Raw genomic sequence first — 18,909 nt, forward strand, 5'->3', positions numbered from 1 at the left:
TTATGATCCTAACAAGCTTTCTACAAAACAACGTTGATTTAAAAAAAAAAAAAAACACGAGGAAGGGAAAGGACGGAAAAGTATGTAATTAAACATTATAATTTAATCATTTCTAAAATTTCTAAAGGTTCAGTAAAAAAAATTACCATCAAATCAGCTGTTTCCGTTCAGCTTTTGTAATTGTTATAAAAACAAACGATAAAAAGATACTATGATAAGCACAGTATCCACAAAAAGTGTATTCTGACATAATTCATCACAGTATTAATATTACATTGTCATACTGCCCAGCCCTATGTACTATGCATTTTTGTGTTGTTGCTGAGCTGACATCACTGACTCATGTGCTTCATCCCATGGGTTTGAATCAGGAATACCCACAAGAGTTCATGAGGCTCCCAGGACTAGGAAGTAGACCCTTCTGAGATGAACTGCATTACTCAAATGTGATTTACAAAAACTGAACTCTATCAAATAGACTAATCCCAAAGCACGGAGTGCGGCTAACCTGTGAAACACTGGCCACCTACCTCTTGCCCACGATGCTGAGGCCAAGACCACGGCCACTCTTCTTCTGCAGTTCCACAGAGAACACGTCCAGGTTCTCCTCATCACGGTACTGCGCTTCATCCCGCAGAACCGTCAGACGCACCTTAGCAGGAGTCTGTCTCAAAGCCGCGATAGCGTCCTCGTGAGCTACACTGCGCAGGTCCACACCATTCACCTACAGGGGACGACACCGAGCATTACCATGAGACCTTCAGACAATACAAAATATTCAGTCTTTTATGTATTACAGAGTATAGACTGAAATAAAGATGACACTACAGAAATCATAAAAACAGCTTGTTTCTGTTTGAACTAATACAGTAGAAAGTTTTAAAAAAGGCAGGAACCATGATATTTGCCATCTAGCTAATGACAGGTTAGAGCGATACAACATCTGCAGAAACAGTTTTCTGCATTTTAATAGACCAGAGTTCCTGGGCCCTAAAACCAGCCTACAATCCTAATTGTATCCAGCAGATGGAAGCACTTCCTCAGGCTGCTGCAGACCAACAGAGCTCACAGTGTTTGTTTTGGGGAAGATCATGATTGCATGTTTGCTTACACACAGACAAATTCCTGTTCATTGACTGTTCTTTTCCTTTACTTTTCTCAGGAATGTTTACTTAATTACTGTATAGTTTGCAATTCTTAACTTGATGCAAACCCTAGGCCACTTTGTCAGGTGGTCACAGAGCAGAGCAGTTCCTCAGTTGGCACAATACCAGATTCTCATCCAGACAAAAAATACAGGTGTGAGAACACCTTTATTCTTTCAGGAGCAGTGTTCATACAGTGAAATACATTTGTGATATCACTCTGCCTTTCTGTTTCATCTCTCTTTTTAGCTTATTTATTTACCCCAGTTTCTCTGTGTCACTCTCACCTCCAGTATCTGGTCTCCAGCCCACAGACGTCCATCCCGTGCTGCTGCTCCCTCCTCATATACCTCATGGATCACTATAGCATCCTGGAAAGAGAGAAAGACAGACAGACAGACAAAGAGAGAGAGAGAGAGAGAGAGAGAGAGAGAGAGAGAGAGAGAGATCGATCAAGGCTCATAACCCTCAACTGCTCAACTTTGTCCTTGGATTTTATTTCTTAACCTGTCATAACAGTACCCTTTAACTTTTCATTTTAAACCATTCAAAATGAATAACAATGAATAACTTCAGAGAAACTACTAAAACTCATTCCCACATCACAGGTAAAGACAAGACAGATTTCACTGTCGAAAAATAATTAATTATATTAACAACTAATAATCACTATTTGTTTTGCAGGTTCTGTGGATGTTTTGATGTTTTGATCATCCACTGATCATTATTATATTGAACATGATTGGTTTAGAGATTGATTAGAGATGGCATGATACCACTTTTTCTGATACCAATACATATACTGAAACCTTAAATATCAGCAGATACTTACTTACTACTAAGCTTTAAAATATTATTTTTAACTGAAACAAAAATCACTTACATTTTAAAAATAATAAATATAATAAAATATAAAATCAATCCTAACACAAGAAAAACATTCTTTATATGTAAACATTTCCAGTTCCAAAAATAAATTTATTTTCCAAGTCCGATTCTAATCTTTGCCAATTGTTATAGGATCTGATATCTGACATGTTTTCTCTGATATCCGAGGCATCATTTTTTGCTGATATTAGCCCTATACCGATACTGGATATCGAATCGCTGCCATCTCTAGTTTGACACAAATGAATGTGTTTTGCAAGATCACAAAACAACATTCCAAAACATTTCATGTTTTTTTTTTTTTTACTGAGAAAGTTTCTGTATTAATTTATTTCTGTTTGACATTAACACCAATCTATATTTGGATAAAAGTGTCTGTAAGTCAAAGTCAATATATAAGAGACATAAAGTAAGACACAGATAGAAAACTTCCTCTTCCCAGAGAAATGCTTTAGAGAGAACTGGCTGTGAAAGAAAAATGCAAAAAAAAAAAAAAAAAAAAAAAAAAAAAGAAAGAAAAATCTGGTAGAGAAACACAGAAACAGTTCTCACCTTTTCCAGATGAGATGGCCTGAATACCTGGGGGCTATTTTCTGTCAGATCAGAGCAGGTATTCTGTGAGGCCAGCTGGTCAACTAAACTGGAATGAGTGGAATACTGATTGCAGCTCAGTGACTGTGTGCTGCTAAAAGCCTGAAGCACATGTATAGCCTATAGAGTCAGGGTCAGTGAATGTGGAGAAAGAAAGGCTCCATGGGATGGTTCTAGGCAAACAAAACTTACCTGCAAGGTCTGTTTGTAAGTTAGTAATGACTGCAGCAGGAGAGTTAGTTCCAACTACTCTAACTGACCCTATCTGACTCTAGCCAGTCCCAGAAGCACTGGTCTTGGTATCTTGGTATCTGTCAAAAATGCAGCTGCTGATTTGTATAAGAACAATGTGTTGATGGACAACAGGAATCATTTTGCACCCTTATCCTATTAAAAATTTCTGATGTAACCTTCAGGCGTTGGAAGAAGGTTTGGGGTGGGGCTTCAGTAATTCACCCTGATGTTAAACAAATTGGAGGGCCAACGCATTGTGGTGTACAAACCATCTCTCAGAATCTATACATAGCTCATGGAGAGGCAGAAAACAAAGGCATGATTGATAATTGCACTGTGAATATTCAGTCATTCTTCTTCAGTAACCACTTCATCCTGGTCACATTCATTCACCCCTAGTGGTAATATTGTCACTAATCCAATTTACCGGCATGTTTTGGGAGGTGAAATGAAAAAATGTTTAATTCTGGATATTCCAATGTACGCTGTATCAACTTGAACAGTACGCTTTTTTTTTTTTTTTTTTTTGAACAGTATGTTTTTAGTTCTCATACTGACTGAACAGGAAAACGGCAGTGAAGAACACAAACTGCCAACAGTCTTCACTTGTGAGCATCCTGATTTTAACTGGTGTTCTGAAAATGTGTGTGTGTTTTTTTTTTTGGGTTGGGGGGTGATCTCCATTTACATCTAAAACAAGCCAGCAATGAATATCAATGCATTTTATTTACAGATGCCATTTTTTAAAATTTTTGGTTGGCAAAATAAAGACAGATAGGATTAGGGTAAAAGTTAAATACTGCAAAATTACAGATCTTCTATGAATACTATTGGTCTAAACTGTGAAAGTGGTCCATATGCTTGTTTAGTGAGCAAGAGCAGTGCAGGTGTGTCCCATACCAGCTGTGTGTCTTTGCCCCCGACAATACTGAGGCCGAGTCCAGAACGGCCCTTAGAGATCTCTATCACAGTCTCCTGCCCTGGCACTATAGGACATGTAGCAGGGTCTACAAACAAGGGAGAAAGAGAGGCAGAACAATGAAGACAAGAAAAAAAGTGAGTGAGGGAGATAATCCAAGTGTGGAAATGTCTATTTGTGCTAGAAGTCACATAAGAGAATGCAATCTTATCTTCTGAGATACTAGTGAAACAGTTAGTGATTAAAAGGTTTAAGAAATCAATAGCAAATGTGCATTTTTCCCTGTGTTTCAGTGTTGTAGAGACTGGAACATAAACATTAGAGAGGACTCCTGCTGAGAAGATCAATACATAATGATGAAGACTTAAATTACAGAAGAGACAGCATTGTGTTTATTTAATAGTGACTAAAATAAATGATTCAATTAAAATGTAGACATTCTCAGCACAGTGGCTTAAAACCTAAATTTAAACTTATATTGAGGACTCAATATGCATTTTTAGTGTCAGTAATAATACTCAGATTCTAGTGTCTAGTTCTACATGAGCTGTTGAACCAAACACACACACACTGAGCAGTATAGGATCAGTTTTTTGTCAATAGCTGTACTTGATCTGATTGTGTGTGTGCGTGTGTGTGTGTTTTTAGGAAATTCTGATTTTGTTTGTACTCGTGTGTGTATGTTGATGAATGGGAATCATTCATAAATTCATAAACACAGCTGAAATGACAAGTGAATGGCAAAAACAGACTTTCTCAGAAGTAGAAGTAAAAGTTATTTTGACTCATATCTATGCCAATAAGAATATATATTATTTAACAGAGTAGCAGCACCTGAAAAGCAAACACCTGGAGCAAATTTACAGAAAAGACGAATTAAATGTGAATTACGTGAGGTGAAAAGAAAATGGTTTGACATGAACATAGAGAAAATATATACCTACTGGACCCAGGTGATTGGGGACACCAAGGACATCACACATAGAAACTGCTATGTTCAATTGTTTTTTTTTGTTTTTTTTAATTTAAAGTGAAGTGTCACATTGGCTCTCGGCCCTCCAATGCCACATGAGAAAAGCAGAAGGGCGTGTGTGCAGGAAACGAATGGTCCACAACACACCAGGGAATATATGACACATTACAGCTTGAGACGTACCAGATCGGTCACTTATCAGTCACTTAGTGCTGGCTCCAATAAAATGTTGCACAGCATTAAAAGAAGATCCCATGTCAAATAAAACTGAAATTCACACCACCTAAACACATCCTCCTTTTATACAGAAACATTCCTAATTTATTCCTAATGGCTGGTCTTATTTGTCTTAATTTAAGGTATTTTTGTTGCCATGCTTTCATTATGTCTTTCACACTTATTGCCTTTAATATGGGATTTCATTAAATTTGTGTGAGTAACTAAAAATACACAAGCCATTTACACTTGACAGTGAAATCTGTATATAAAAGTGCAGTAACACACTGTGATTTATATGACTGAAGATGATCACCTGAGGTTGGCATTAGTTAGTCTGCTTATGCCTAAATTTACACACACTCAGAAACACAAGTAGGAAATGAATGTTTTTGGTAGCTATGCTTTTCCATTACTTATATTATCTTTGTAGTACAAAACTAAAGAAGTAAAGCAAACATATCTTTGGATTTCAGGAGAAATGTGTGCATTTTAATTCTGGCTGAACTCATACCTTTGCTGCAGCACTCAAACTCAGGGCTGGTGCATGAAGGAGGCACTGGAGGTAAGAGTGCTGCCACATCCACAGAAGTTGATGGAAGCTTGCTGGGGCTTCTCAGGCTTTTGGCAAGGCTAGCAGACTATAGACAGGGGACACATAGACACACACACGCATGCACACAATGTATTCCATCACCAACAACCCAATAACTATTCCAATATTCTATCTAAACATTCATCACATTCTGACTTTGAACACCAGAGCCATCACCCCAAAGCAATCCTGCTTTATATTTCTCCCTTTCTCTCTCACACGTGGTTCTGATGTGCGTTTCACACTGCTAAAATTACTCGACCCCAATATCCCATCTGAGCGCACTATCCCAGTATCCCATTTAAACATTCATCACTTCCGTACTTTGAACACCACAGGCATGCTCTGTCTTCTTACTCAATCTTGGTTGCATTTACTTCTCTCTCTCTCTCTCTCTCTCTCTCTCTCATTTAGGTAGATTTAGATTTAGGTAGATGTTTAGGCAATGTAGGAGTCAGGTTAAATTTTACTATCTTCAATACACCTTCAATCAGGACTATTTTTTGTGCCTCCAATACACTCTAAAGTTATACCTCAAATGGCTTCAGTCATGTCCATAAATATTTGGACATTGACAAAGTTGTTGTCATTTTAGTTGTCTACCACATCAAATAGGAGTTGAAATTAGAAATAAGAGACCAAACATAATTGGACAACTGCCTGTTCAGCTTTTCCACGGCCTTGTGTGTATTATTCTCTCATTATAAGTATACTTATAAGTAAGCAGATAAGAAATCTTGAGTTGATTTCAAATGTGGCATTTGTGTTTGGAATCTGATGCTATTAAATCTCAACATAAAGTCCAAAGAGTTGTCACTCCTTGTGAAGCAAGCCATCATTAGCCATCAAAACAAACCCATCAAAAAGATAGCAAAAACTTGTTAGGTGTGACAGTAGGTATGGACAAATAAACTATTTGGTACATTCTTAAAAAGAAAGAAGGCACTTGTAAGCTCAGAACGAGGGTTGGCTGAAAGTATTCAATAATTAATTTCAGTTCCAATATACTGTGGCAAACAGCTAAAATAACAATAACTTTGTCAATGCCTAAATATTTATGGACCTTACTGTATATGTAGCGCACTATGTAAGGAATAAAACACATGGCATGTTGTCATAAGAAAATAATCTGTTACCACCCTGAAGTTGTTTTTTATTTTTTATAACAGTGTGTTATTCCTCTTATACCACAGCAAGTTATATATTGTCAGAGCCAAAATACTGTCAGAGCCATGCCATTATAGAAAATTAATCAATACCTTCTGACCCATCAGAATTTGACAGAAAAAAATGACAAAAAAAAGACTTCAGTAAGTGCTTCAGTAAATTACATGCAATGTAATTTTCAGCACAAACAATTTGTTCATTGTTTTCAAAGATTAGAATTGACATATAATTTAAAATTATAAAAATACTGCTTTAGTGGAATGCATCTTTTCAGAGCCCCTTTGCCAGGATCAAGCAATTCATTTAGCAAAAATGTTTAGGAATTGTTCATTTTGAGTTATTTTGCACAATTAAAAGTGTAGCAGTGAAGCTTAAACATTTAAAACACACACCTTTTCCAATGGTCCGGAAACATCCTCACCCACAGTCTCTAATGTTCTTTCTGAAGACTTTAGCTTCTGAAAAAATGGTAAATAAGAGCTCCTCAAATTCATGAAAAACAGAAAGAAAAAAAGAGTACAGTACAGTATTTTCTTCACTGGTTAATTAAAGAAATGATCACTCACCTTAGAGGCAGCCTCGCGGTCCTGTAGGCTCTTGTCCACCACCTCTGCAGACAGTGAGCTCTCTGGAGTGGCCTCACTCGACTGCTCTGGGATCTGAGGTCAAAATAAAACAGTAATGACTCCTCTTATAGTCACAACTAGGTCAGGCATATAGGACAAAGAGGCATTTAATGCCACTGAATGGATGGAAGGGAATGACAAATATTCTGCTGGTTTGAGAAATGGGGAGAAGCAGCTGTGTGAAAATAGAGCTCGGGCTATTAACACACACTGACTCAGATCTGGGTTAAGGTTAAAGAACACCATTTAGTCAGAGCAACTAAAAGTAAAATAATGAAAAAAGGATTGTTTAAAACAAATAATGAGTACTAGTCATTCGTAATACCAATCCTACAGTATTAATGCTTACTAATAATGGCTCATATGGAAAGGAAGATGTGAACATCATTATATTATTATAAATGCAATAATCTCACACAACTGTTAACTCACACTTGACAGTAATGACGGAGGTCTGTTATAACACAATTCATCCTCTACAATCTCAACAAATATTACATTAGAGATTACACTGGCTACTGGGTTGGTGGGGTTTGTCTTTCACAATCAAATCATTACTCATAGAAATGTCCCTAGAACTTTCAAAGGAAGTTTTAGTACATTAACAAAAAAAGTTTAAAAAAATATTCCTGTTCTAGCCTGCTAAAATCCACAACACTGATCCAGTTCAGTGCGTAGAAACTTCATCTGCACTATTTTAGTTAATACTCAAAGCAATACTTTGTACAGAATAGCTTTTCGACTTAATATTTATCAATCACAACTGCAGCACGTGCAATTACCATGGACAATCATTTCAACGTGTTTTCATGTGCTGAGAAACCTACACAAAACCTTTTTATCTGGAAATCTAAAGTCATTTGTGGCAGAAATCAATTTGTTAAACGCTGTAATTAATTCTTCAGTTGAAGGTTGTGAATTAAGCATTATATTATTAGCCCTTTTGGAGATGGTACTACTTTTCCAGTTAGAGGAATGTGAGTTTGTGTGTTATTAATGTAGTGGATGCCACGCAATATTTGTGAAGGTGTAAAGTAACCAGAACTACTGTACTGAATATGTTACCAAAGACCCTTAGAGTATACCTGGTTTAGTTTGAATGTGCATTATGTAGTCACATACTTGCAAGAATTATTGTCGGAATGTAAAGTCCTTAGGCTTCCATTATTTAGGTTTTTAGTTCTTTTCTCAGTCTGAGGAAAATTTTATCTGTAATCACACACTACAGATGAGGTGGATAGAAATTAGGTTAAAAACAGAAGTATCTTTTTAAGGCAGGGGCTTTCAAATATTTTATAGTCACCCCTTTAACTGCGAAAACCAAATCACTGCCACAGATGCCCTCAGTACAGATTTATTTAACAAACTATTAAAAAATTAGGCACAATATTTAAATGTGTACAGTAATACTTACCGTAGCCAGAGGAGTTTTTTACTGTCTGAACCGTCCACCCATAGAATACAATTTTATCATTATTAGATACTAGAGATGGCACCAGTGTGATACTCAGGATCCATGTGACTGATACCAGCAAAAATTGGTGGATCGGATACTGAATTAAAAAAAGAATTTGATCATGTGATTTATGTGGTTTATGTGATTTTTGTGTGAAAGTGATTTTGTGTAAGTCATGTTTTTAGCTATGCATTTCTCCCTGTATTTTTTAAGTGCTTCAGTTTAAAAAAAATAATTTAAAAACAGAGGAATTTTTAAAGAAAAAATATGGGTATCGATATTGGCTGATACGGTGGGTTGTTGTTTCTGCCACTATAATAAAATTTGAAAACCATGGAGAACCTTAAGAACCATGGCTTTAAGGCATATAATGGGACCACGATGTGCACTGTTGTACCTTTGCAGGTATTTTCTGTAATGTTAGCCACTGCCGCCGAAAGAAGAGAGTTAAAATGCATGAACTTGTCTAACCTGGCTCAGCAGGGGCTCTGGGAGACACTCCAGGGGTTGCGGCTTCTCTGCAGGTATTACAGCTTCTGGAAGGCTCGGATGAATCTGAAATCCATGATCTGACTTCAGATATGGTGCTTCATAAAAGTGAAAGAACAGATCACAACTTGCTACAACCTCCAGGTTCCAGAGCAGGCAATGGCTCCATCTCTGACTATATGATAGCAGAGCATATTTATCACTATCAATTCAGTGGCTGTCACTGCTATAACAATAATGCATTAAGAGCTCCAGTGATGTTTCCTTCAAAACTGCTACATAGGTATTATAATACATGCAGCCTGGTAGATTTCAAACTGGTCAAATGTTCTAGGAGAGAGCCTGGAGTTGGGTATGTGTATGTTTTTCAAAGAATCTCTCAAATTTTGATGCAGTGAAACCCTTTCTACAGGGATTATCTTTTCCAAAAGTCTAAAAATACAACATCCTGTGAGAAGATGAGAGAAAAAATTATACCGCACCTCATTTGAGGAGAGAAAGGAAGGCTGGTAGGGGAAAGGTGGAACTGCCATTTGATTGATAGCATCTTCATTCCTGTGTAAGAGATACAACATATCAATTAGCTGCAATGACAGTATGCATTTATATATACTACTATGCAGTACTGAATAACCATCAGGTTCAGAGAATGACCTTTCTAGTCATTCTTCTCGGATCTCTGTCAACAACATGGTGTTTCATCCTGCAGACTCCCCGCTTGCAGAATGTTTTTTATTTATTTATTTATTTTTTTTTACAGCATTCTGGGTAACCTCTAGAGACTGTTGTGTTTGAAATTCCCAGGAGATCAGCAGTTTATGAAATACTTAAACCAGCCCTTCTGGTACCAACATCCATGCCATGATCAGAGTCAACCCATTTTCTTCATTCTGATGTTTGATGTGAATATTGCATTGCTGCCATATGACTGGCTGATCAGATAACTGCATGAATGTCCAGGTGTTCCTAATAAAGTGGACAGTGAGATATATTAATTACATTTAGAAACAGATAGATATATTAATTATATTTAGAAACTTTTCATTACTTTTGAAAGCATCTTTGCTTTAGATAATTTGTTGGCAAAGACGCTGGCGCTTAGGTGTCTTAGCAAGGCTTGCAGAATTTTGGTGTTTATTCTTCAGAATATCTAGTATTCATCTATATATTTTCCTTTAAATTCCTTTAAACATTCTGAAGGAACATCAGGTTTCAGTCTCCAAACTGTGACTGAGAATCAAGTGACTCAAAGAAGGTTCAAAACACTGATGCTCCACCACAGACCAAATCAAACTGGCTGAAGCAAGGTTACATTTCAACATGTTCATCTATGTTGGAAAACAGAGTGTAAAATTAATATACTGCCATATTTTGGTGTCTGGATCAACACATTTTTTTTCCTCAATGAAATCAAAGGCGACAGATCGCGTTTCAACAGATTGCAAAACGTCCTTGTTATTATTCACAGCTTTAAGCTGTAATTTATGCAACAAACTCTTGGGGAAAACAAACTCTCTTCTGTCCTGCTCTCAGCAAGTGCACGCACAAATGTCACCCTCTTATAATCCAAAAACCATGTTGCACAAATAGTCAGCTGTCATTCATTTCCACTGTCCCAGTTCCCCAAGTTTGCTTTACACATCTTAGTGTCTCCATCTCCTCTCTCTCTCTCTCTCTCTCTCTCTCTCTCTCTCTCTCTCTCTCTCCCTCTCTCCCGCTCTCCCGCTCTCTCTCTGCTCCATATGCTCAGGACAAGCTTTCTAAAGCCTAGCTGAACACAAAGGTAGCTGCTAAAAATGTCTACGGCTGTGTGGAGAATTGAAGGAGCACACAAAACAGTGCACTATTGAGCCTCCACTGAGACTATGTAAAATATCTGAGCAGCTCCAAAACACGGCACAAGGGAGCAGCCTGTGCCAGAGCAGATGTGCTGGATTAAAGAGAATTTTAAAATGAATTGTTGTGATGTAAATGATGTGAAGTACATAAGGTGTTTGTTTTGCCATTATAACTTTCTATATAGTAACAGCTATTATTGTTTCTATAGTAACAGCTTATTCACAGGAATTTATAATGTAGACAATCTGTATAATCTAGGGCTTATAATAAGCAGAATAAACAAACATGCTGTTATTTAACAAAGAAAAATGTATGATCATATGATGTTTTCTGTGAGGCATTTATTTAGCATTTTTGGAAGGAGTCTCCAGCGTTAATGCTTTGTCAAATGTGAAGCTGTAACTTTAAGTCTTCCATCACAGGAAAGCACAGAGGAATTTACGATTCCTCAGTAACATGACGAGCTGAATTTCTAGTTTTATTACTAAAGATTGCACGATACCACTTTCTTTTCTGATAGCAATACTGATATTGAAACCTTGAGTATCAGATGATATTTATACATAACTAGTATTTTTTTCTTTGTACGCTACCAAACTGAAGCACTTAAAAATTCCAGGAAAAATACAGAGCTAAAAACACGACTTATAAACCACAGCTTTTTCAAAACTCTTAAACTCTTTCACTTAAACACGATAATAAAGCAGATGCCCACACTGGCTGGTGAATTGCATTGAATTGCAATTGCACTGACACAGAGGTGAAGCCTGGGATCCATCCTTACTTGGCGAGATCACGGCCAAGTGCGTGCTGGAACCCCAACCACGGCAGTAGTGGGGTCTGTCTTAGATGCCACACAGTCAGAACAGGAACAGCTTCTGGTACATTTCATTAACGTTTCCTACAAACTCTATAAAAGCATAATAAAGTTGTTCTACTTTATAACTCAATCTTTACTTACTACTGCATGTCTGCATGCATCCTGTATCTATTGCATAATTCCATAAAGAAAGAACTCATTTGCCCATTTGCATATTTCATTTAGTATAATTTATAATGCTATCCATGTTCATCCAGACTCCTCCAACAAAACATCCTAAAATAAATACATCATTCAGCATGTATATTTATAATAATAGCTCTCTCATCCTCCATCTTCTCCTCTAGTGTGTGGGCTTTTCTAAGACTCATTGCTTTCTTCTTAATGGATTGTAAACATTTTGCAGAAGTGCTTCATTTATCACAATGAGAATACCCAAAATGAACATAGTGTAACAAAAGATCTCTCTGCCTCTCTCTCTGTCTTTCTCTCCCTTTATGAAGGTTGGTTCTTCTCTCTCTAATTCCCTTCTCCTTCTCTTGCTTATGTTGTGTTTGCCCTTTAACCGACCCTTTTCCAATTACTGCTAATCTGTTTTCTGTCAAGGTGAGCTCACGAGAGGAAAATGCTCAGGGCTTTGACCATTTGGAATTGATAAATTTAATCTTCGAATTATCTGTCTGTAGGACTTTGTTCCAGCACAGCAAACAGCTATTTCTGACCTTGAGGCATTGTTTCTGACCTTGAATCTTGTAGCAAAGTCTCAGAAGTCATATTGGTGTTTTTTTTGTTTTTTTTTTTTTTTTGGATCTTTATGGTTGTCTGTGCTGACAACCTGGAGTGTGTTCAGCATTTTTATCTAATGATTTCTTCAAATATAATTTCTTAAATTATCTCTGACTGTGGAATTCTGTGGTCAGGCACGTTTCTATGCTCCAATGTGTTCTTGATTTTTTGTTAATTTGGACACTCCCTGTGGTTCTCTGACATTTCTGAATGTGATTTTTTCAGCCTCATGATAGCCTGCATTACTACAAACGCTACATCTGGAACCAACTGTAAAATGAGACATGGGTAAAAAAAATACAGCCATCAACTGCATGTTCTTTTATTCCAAAAGTTTTATGATTTTAATGTTGTTAAGGCATAAATACCTTCTAGTTAAAACATGCTACACTTCATCCTCATAGCCATTGGTTTATTTCAAATCCAAACACTATAGCATGGTTTCACAAACCTTTTTGCTTATAGAATAGTTACAGTTTGTTCAATCCTTCATTCATTTTTGTATCCATTTTATCCTTGTCTGAGTTTCAGTGAATGTGGGAACACTGGAAACAAGGCAGGACACACACACGCACAAGACACAGGCGCACAATGCACACACACACACACACACACACACACACACACACACACACACACACACACACACACACACCCATTCATACCTAGGGGCAATTTAGAGTCATCAATCCATCCAGTCACCACATGTACCTGAAGCTGTTCCTGTTCTGACTGCATGGCATCTAAGATGAGCCTCAGTGCTATCATGGCCCTGCCATGTCCGGGGTTCCAGCAATGCACTTGGTCATGCTCTGTGTCGATACAATTCACCAGCCAGTCTGGGCATCTGCTTTATCATACATTAGAGCTGTGCTCCCAGTGTACTAAGCAATCCTCCAGTTCTGTGCGTGTCTTGATCAAAAAAGGTTGTGTGCCTTCATGGTTTTGGGAGGTAGGAAGAAACCTGAGAACCAGGACAAGAACATGTGAAACTCCACACAGACATTAAGCCTAAGGTCAGGACCGAACCTGGGATCCTGGTGCTGCGAGTCATTAACCCAACCCACTACACCAACATGTCATTCAGTTACAGTGTAGACTGTAAATAATGTTGTGCAACAGGTTACTCTCAGTTAAACAGACTTCTCATCTCTGAGTTATCCCTCACACTGATGAGCAACATGATCTGATCATCAAAGGCACCACAGGGTGCAGCAAGGTGACATTTTACTATTACTGCTCCACACAAAAGCTTTTTCTTCCTGTCTGTTGCCCACTATTGTTTCCATGGCAATGTATTTTGAGGCCCCCTTTCCCCCCATGATATCGAATCAGGTCTGACAAATGACCTTTGATGCAAGAAAACATTGTTCACTCAGGTTTCACAACATTCTGCTATCAAAACTACTGTGAAAGCACTGCTGCCATGCAAGAGAAACTGTTTTTGACTAGAACTAATGAAACAATCCATGAAAATCACTCCATAAATAAACACACTTTGTTTAATGGCTAGACACCAAGCTGCTAGCTCATGTTTAAAGAAAATAACTGTCCAAAAAAATTAGACATCAGATCAATATATCTTATGCAAACAATTTTGATTTTATGAAAGGGTCAAAAAACAGCATGGTAATAAGATAATTGCTGATTGGTCAAACTGATCATATTTTAATCTCATGAAGTAAAATTATGAGTGTGCTCTGTAATTATTACCATGACAAGACAATGGACTTATGGCTTTTTACACACCTCTGGGTTCCTGCTCAGTGGAGAAACAACAATCAATGTTATCCAGCCAACAGTCGTCCTGAGGACAACACAAACTGTCTATGGAAAACACACTGTGTATAGTAACAGCTACACCAGTAACCATACACCTACAAAGTGAACTATATGGTAGGTTTGCTTTATAAAATAGCCATTACGTCCAGATACAAGTTATTGATATTTAGTAACTCAATGTTTGTACTATGGTGAGCACACAGTTAATGAATGCATATTCGGTTAACCGCTGGCTGGTTATCATATTTCAACTGCAATTAAACTTAGTGGAGGTGGCGCATGCATTGATGTGTTTGACTGATGAATTATAGTGAAATAATGAACAGAAACATTAAACACACAGCAAAATAGTTACTGAATAATCAGTTCAGTAATGGATCATCCCTTTGGACTATTCAAATATGGAAGTAAAGTTTAACTGTCTCATTCCTAAAATATGTAGCAATCATATTTTATGTTTCCTTGTGCTTTCACCGTTTTGAAAGTTGTCACACGTGCAGCGCTGCTTCTGGTGTAAAATGGGACTAATTTGCAAAGCAGAGATACATGATTTGTGTCCATTATAGATTAAGACTTTTAATTGAGTTGAACTGAATGTTATTAGAAATGTATTATCTCTCTTATGTTCACGCTTACCTGCATGAGAGTAAAAACTGCCTAAAGATTTTTTGTCTCCATGACCACCTCTAACTCGCACACCATGATAGTGCTGCTCCTTGAATACAAAGACTGCCATATTTGGCTTTTCTTTTCCAAATTCTCTAAATGACTTCATGTATATAGGACGAAAAAAATATTCGAATATTTAAATACTGATACTGAATACCTGTGCACATCCCTAAGTGACATCCTGCCTCTGAAATAATTGCATTCAAATAATAAAATCTATTCCATTTAACAAGTCATGGACTGACAGGTGATGGCTCCTATAACACTATTTTATCAGCTGGTAGATGATATAAAACATGTCATAACCCTGCAGTGATATTATCCACCTGTCATTTCCAGGGAGCTCACATCAATCCTCTTTATGAGTTCCACATTCTCTAATATTCACTTAGCACATTACAATGCCTGATCCTCTACTGCTCACCGAGTCACTTTATCGTCTTAAGGTGTGCCAACAGCCTCAGTTAAAGGGCTGATCTGGAAGCAGTTTTGCAAGTGACTAAAAATATGTTTAATTAGTGACTCTGTAACAGATAGATAAGACAGGGATCTTAGCTGTGTCTAGAGCTAAACAGAACAAGAGACACTGCTGAAAACATGCGGTACAACCTCATTATACACAGATACAGCTTCAGAATGATTGTTTTTAGCACCTTGATGTATAAAATTTATTCTACAAATCTAAATAAAAGAGCTAATAAGCTAGACAGAATTCTACCCAATGAAGAGCCCAGGCACAAACTTCAGCAGCATATTTGAGCTCAAATACAGAGGTCTGATTTGGCAAGATTAGTCAAACTAAGGACACCAACTAGCTTCTGATAACACTGTGCAATGGGACAAGGACAAATGGCTAATGTCACAAGAAGATCCAAATTAATCTGATGCTATAAGAGGTTTAAAGATTCCTTGAGTTAAAGATGCATTAGTCAGATTATTTTTTATTTTCTTATGCATATAAATAATGTGGAAGGTATGCAGAACATGATTAAAAATATAATTGTTTAAGCAATTGCCTCAGAACAAGTGTATTATGTGTATTATGAAAACCCATTTGAAAATTGCAGTCAGTCTTTTTATAGACAAGGAAAGGTAAACAATGCAGAGTCCGGTGAGCATCCAGCACAGCCAGATACTTTTACTGTGAACAAAAAAATAAATAAATAAATAAATAAAATTTAAAAAAATAATAATAATAAATAATAAAAAAAAAAAAAAACAGCATGCATCCAGGAAACACACACAAAAAAAGAGTAAACGTTGCTAGAGCCTTTCGATGATGGCACAACTTAATACTGGCAAAAGGGAAAAAAGCTGGTGTATATATATATATATATATATATATATATATATATATATATATATATATATATATATATATATATATATATATATATAATATCCAAAATCCAACATATATATATGAGCTCCAATCTTGACTAATACTAATGCTCAAATGACTGAAAATAAAATTTAAACATGCTTATTAAATGGTAAAACATCACTATCAGACTGTAATAGGTTTTAACAGGCAGCCATAGACAAGCGACTATACAGGCCATCATCTGATATGCAAACTACCCAATTACCAGAAGGCAGTACAGTGGGAACACCAATCACTCCAGCAAAACTAATCACCATACCACTGCTATCTGTTCTGTTTCTTTCACAAAATGCAACAGTTATGTTGGACACAACACACACGCGCACATAATAATTAATTCTAACAATACACATAAACTACAGTTTTTACTCCAGCAAAACTCACAAAAACATAATAGCTAAATAAAAATAAATAAATAAAATGACATCACATTTAGTGCTGCATATTATATGAAATAGTCTAATCTGAAAATGCATACTGAATGATATTGCTTACAAATGTTTAATTTGGCAATGCAGAACAAAACAACAAAATGAGATCAGATCCGTGTGAGCACTGAGTCATGTTCCTACACTTCCATTAGTGTAAATACATGAGGCCAATAGGGAGGAATTTTTTATTTTTTTTATTTTTCAAGAGGATCAGTGGGGTTCAGGTTCAAGTACATTTCCGCAGTAACTACATGCATTAATAAAAATAATTTTTCTTTCAAATGCTTTGGAGTGGTGAAGTCCCATTATATGAATGAATCAGTGTTTCTTTAGTTTATGTTTTGGATTGGCAATTTGGTCACTTACCAAATCCAACCCACCAGCCAGCTCTGCCCTGGCTAGGTTGCTAGTTGCTAGGTGTCTGCCCACATGACACCTAGCAACTGGGAAGGGTGAAGGCTAGCATGCACAGACAATTTTGTTCTCTACATTTCCTGTGCCATCATCGTGATTTGAACTCACAATGATAGTGTGAATGCTTTCCTGTAGAGCCACTGGTGAGCTGAATAAGTGTTTCTGTCTATGACATAAGGGCCTTTCGCACCGCGGGAACCTTTTCACAGTACCTGAACTAATTGTGGAACTACCCACTTTTTGGCGTTTTCGTACCTCAGGAACTGGGTGCGATTTTAGTACCAGACTGCCTTTTTCGAGAACCAAATTAGCTGCTACTCCGGAGCAGGGTCTAACCAGCACAACTGGTACTATCCGTGACGTAAGTAGACGTTGATTGGCCAAACGCGTACGGAAACGCCCTCACCTGCCATGATTTAAAACGCCGTGTAAACATACTGTAGTGTCAACTTATTTCGCAATTATGGAGAACAGCGATAGATGGAAGCGAGACACTACAAAAACACAGCTCCGATCACAGCGTCCTCCATCCTCCGGTTGTTTACGTTGTTCTTCTTTGTTTCCGTTGTTGAACGCCGCGCACAAATGACGTCGCTGTCGACCGGCTTACGTCACTTCCTAGTGCCCACTGTCGGTGCGAATGCAACCCTTTAAACGGTACTGGGAAATAGTTCATGCAAAATCGCCCAGTACTTCAGTACTGTAAATTTAGTTCTGGAAGTAAAGCAGTGCGAAAGGCCTTAAAGAAAAAATAAGACAAGGCACCTGTGCAATTTGTTAAACCGTTGGTATACACTAACAGCTTAATTAGTTGCACTTCAAAGTCAGGGCAATGCCGAACACTCACTACTTTCAAAGAACAAATGCAATGAGATGCTGAATAAAGTGTGTATTTTATTATGTAGTATGAGAGATGGCCTGTGTATTGCGACTGTGTGTGGCATGTTTTCTCACCTGAGCAGCACCAGCTTCACCTTGGATGCAGCGCTCTTTATTATGGCTGATGCATTTTGGTGGCTCCGCCCATAAAGCACCTGGTTATTGATCTGAAGGTCAAAAGAAGAAAAAGTAAACATCATCATAAATCAATATAATGTCGTATACCACTGTACTGTTGAATTCTCAAATTTGATTGGTCAGGTGGTGTTGATTAATGTTCTATAACAGCAGCTCTGACAGTAGGGCTGGCTGTAATTCAAATCCCAGGTTTAAAGTAATATGCTCATTCTAATATATTGTTTATACAGTAACAGCTCATTCACAGAGACTTGTATGGGGGATGTTCCACCTAAATCTAATAATGAACGGATTAAACAGTTAGAACTCAACACCAACAGCGTTGACAGGAAAGTAGCCAACATGTCTAGTTCTTCTCATTACTAAATTTTATGCCTGAAATACCCTTAAAGAATACTTCAAATAGAAAGGAAGCTATTTAAGAAAAAATATTTTAGACATTTGACCTTGCCGTAACCTTGACCCTAT

At 37.2% G+C, this 18,909-nt stretch overlaps 1 protein-coding gene across 8 annotated transcripts in view; it reads right to left on the bottom strand.

Annotated features, from left to right (window-relative positions):
* patj (PATJ crumbs cell polarity complex component) overlaps nt 1–18,909 on the bottom strand; it is a 128,412-nt gene that overhangs the window by 15,599 nt on the left and 93,904 nt on the right. For all 8 annotated transcript variants that reach the window (XM_034308855.2, XM_053238322.1, XM_034308856.2 and 5 more), the window contains 9 exons: nt 18,379–18,470; nt 9,782–9,854; nt 9,282–9,365; nt 7,295–7,387; nt 7,121–7,186; nt 5,481–5,607; nt 3,759–3,865; nt 1,433–1,516; nt 531–724 (listed from right to left, as the gene is read on the bottom strand). In XM_034308855.2, the coding sequence (XP_034164746.2) occupies nt 531–724; nt 1,433–1,516; nt 3,759–3,865; nt 5,481–5,607; nt 7,121–7,186; nt 7,295–7,387; nt 9,282–9,365; nt 9,782–9,854; nt 18,379–18,470 (920 nt within the window). The remainder of the gene's footprint in view (nt 1–530; nt 725–1,432; nt 1,517–3,758; nt 3,866–5,480; nt 5,608–7,120; nt 7,187–7,294; nt 7,388–9,281; nt 9,366–9,781; nt 9,855–18,378; nt 18,471–18,909) is intronic.

The sequence above is a fragment of the Pangasianodon hypophthalmus genome, chromosome 11 (genome assembly GCF_027358585.1).
Source record: "Pangasianodon hypophthalmus isolate fPanHyp1 chromosome 11, fPanHyp1.pri, whole genome shotgun sequence".
In the NCBI taxonomy this organism is placed as follows: domain Eukaryota; kingdom Metazoa; phylum Chordata; class Actinopteri; order Siluriformes; family Pangasiidae; genus Pangasianodon; species Pangasianodon hypophthalmus.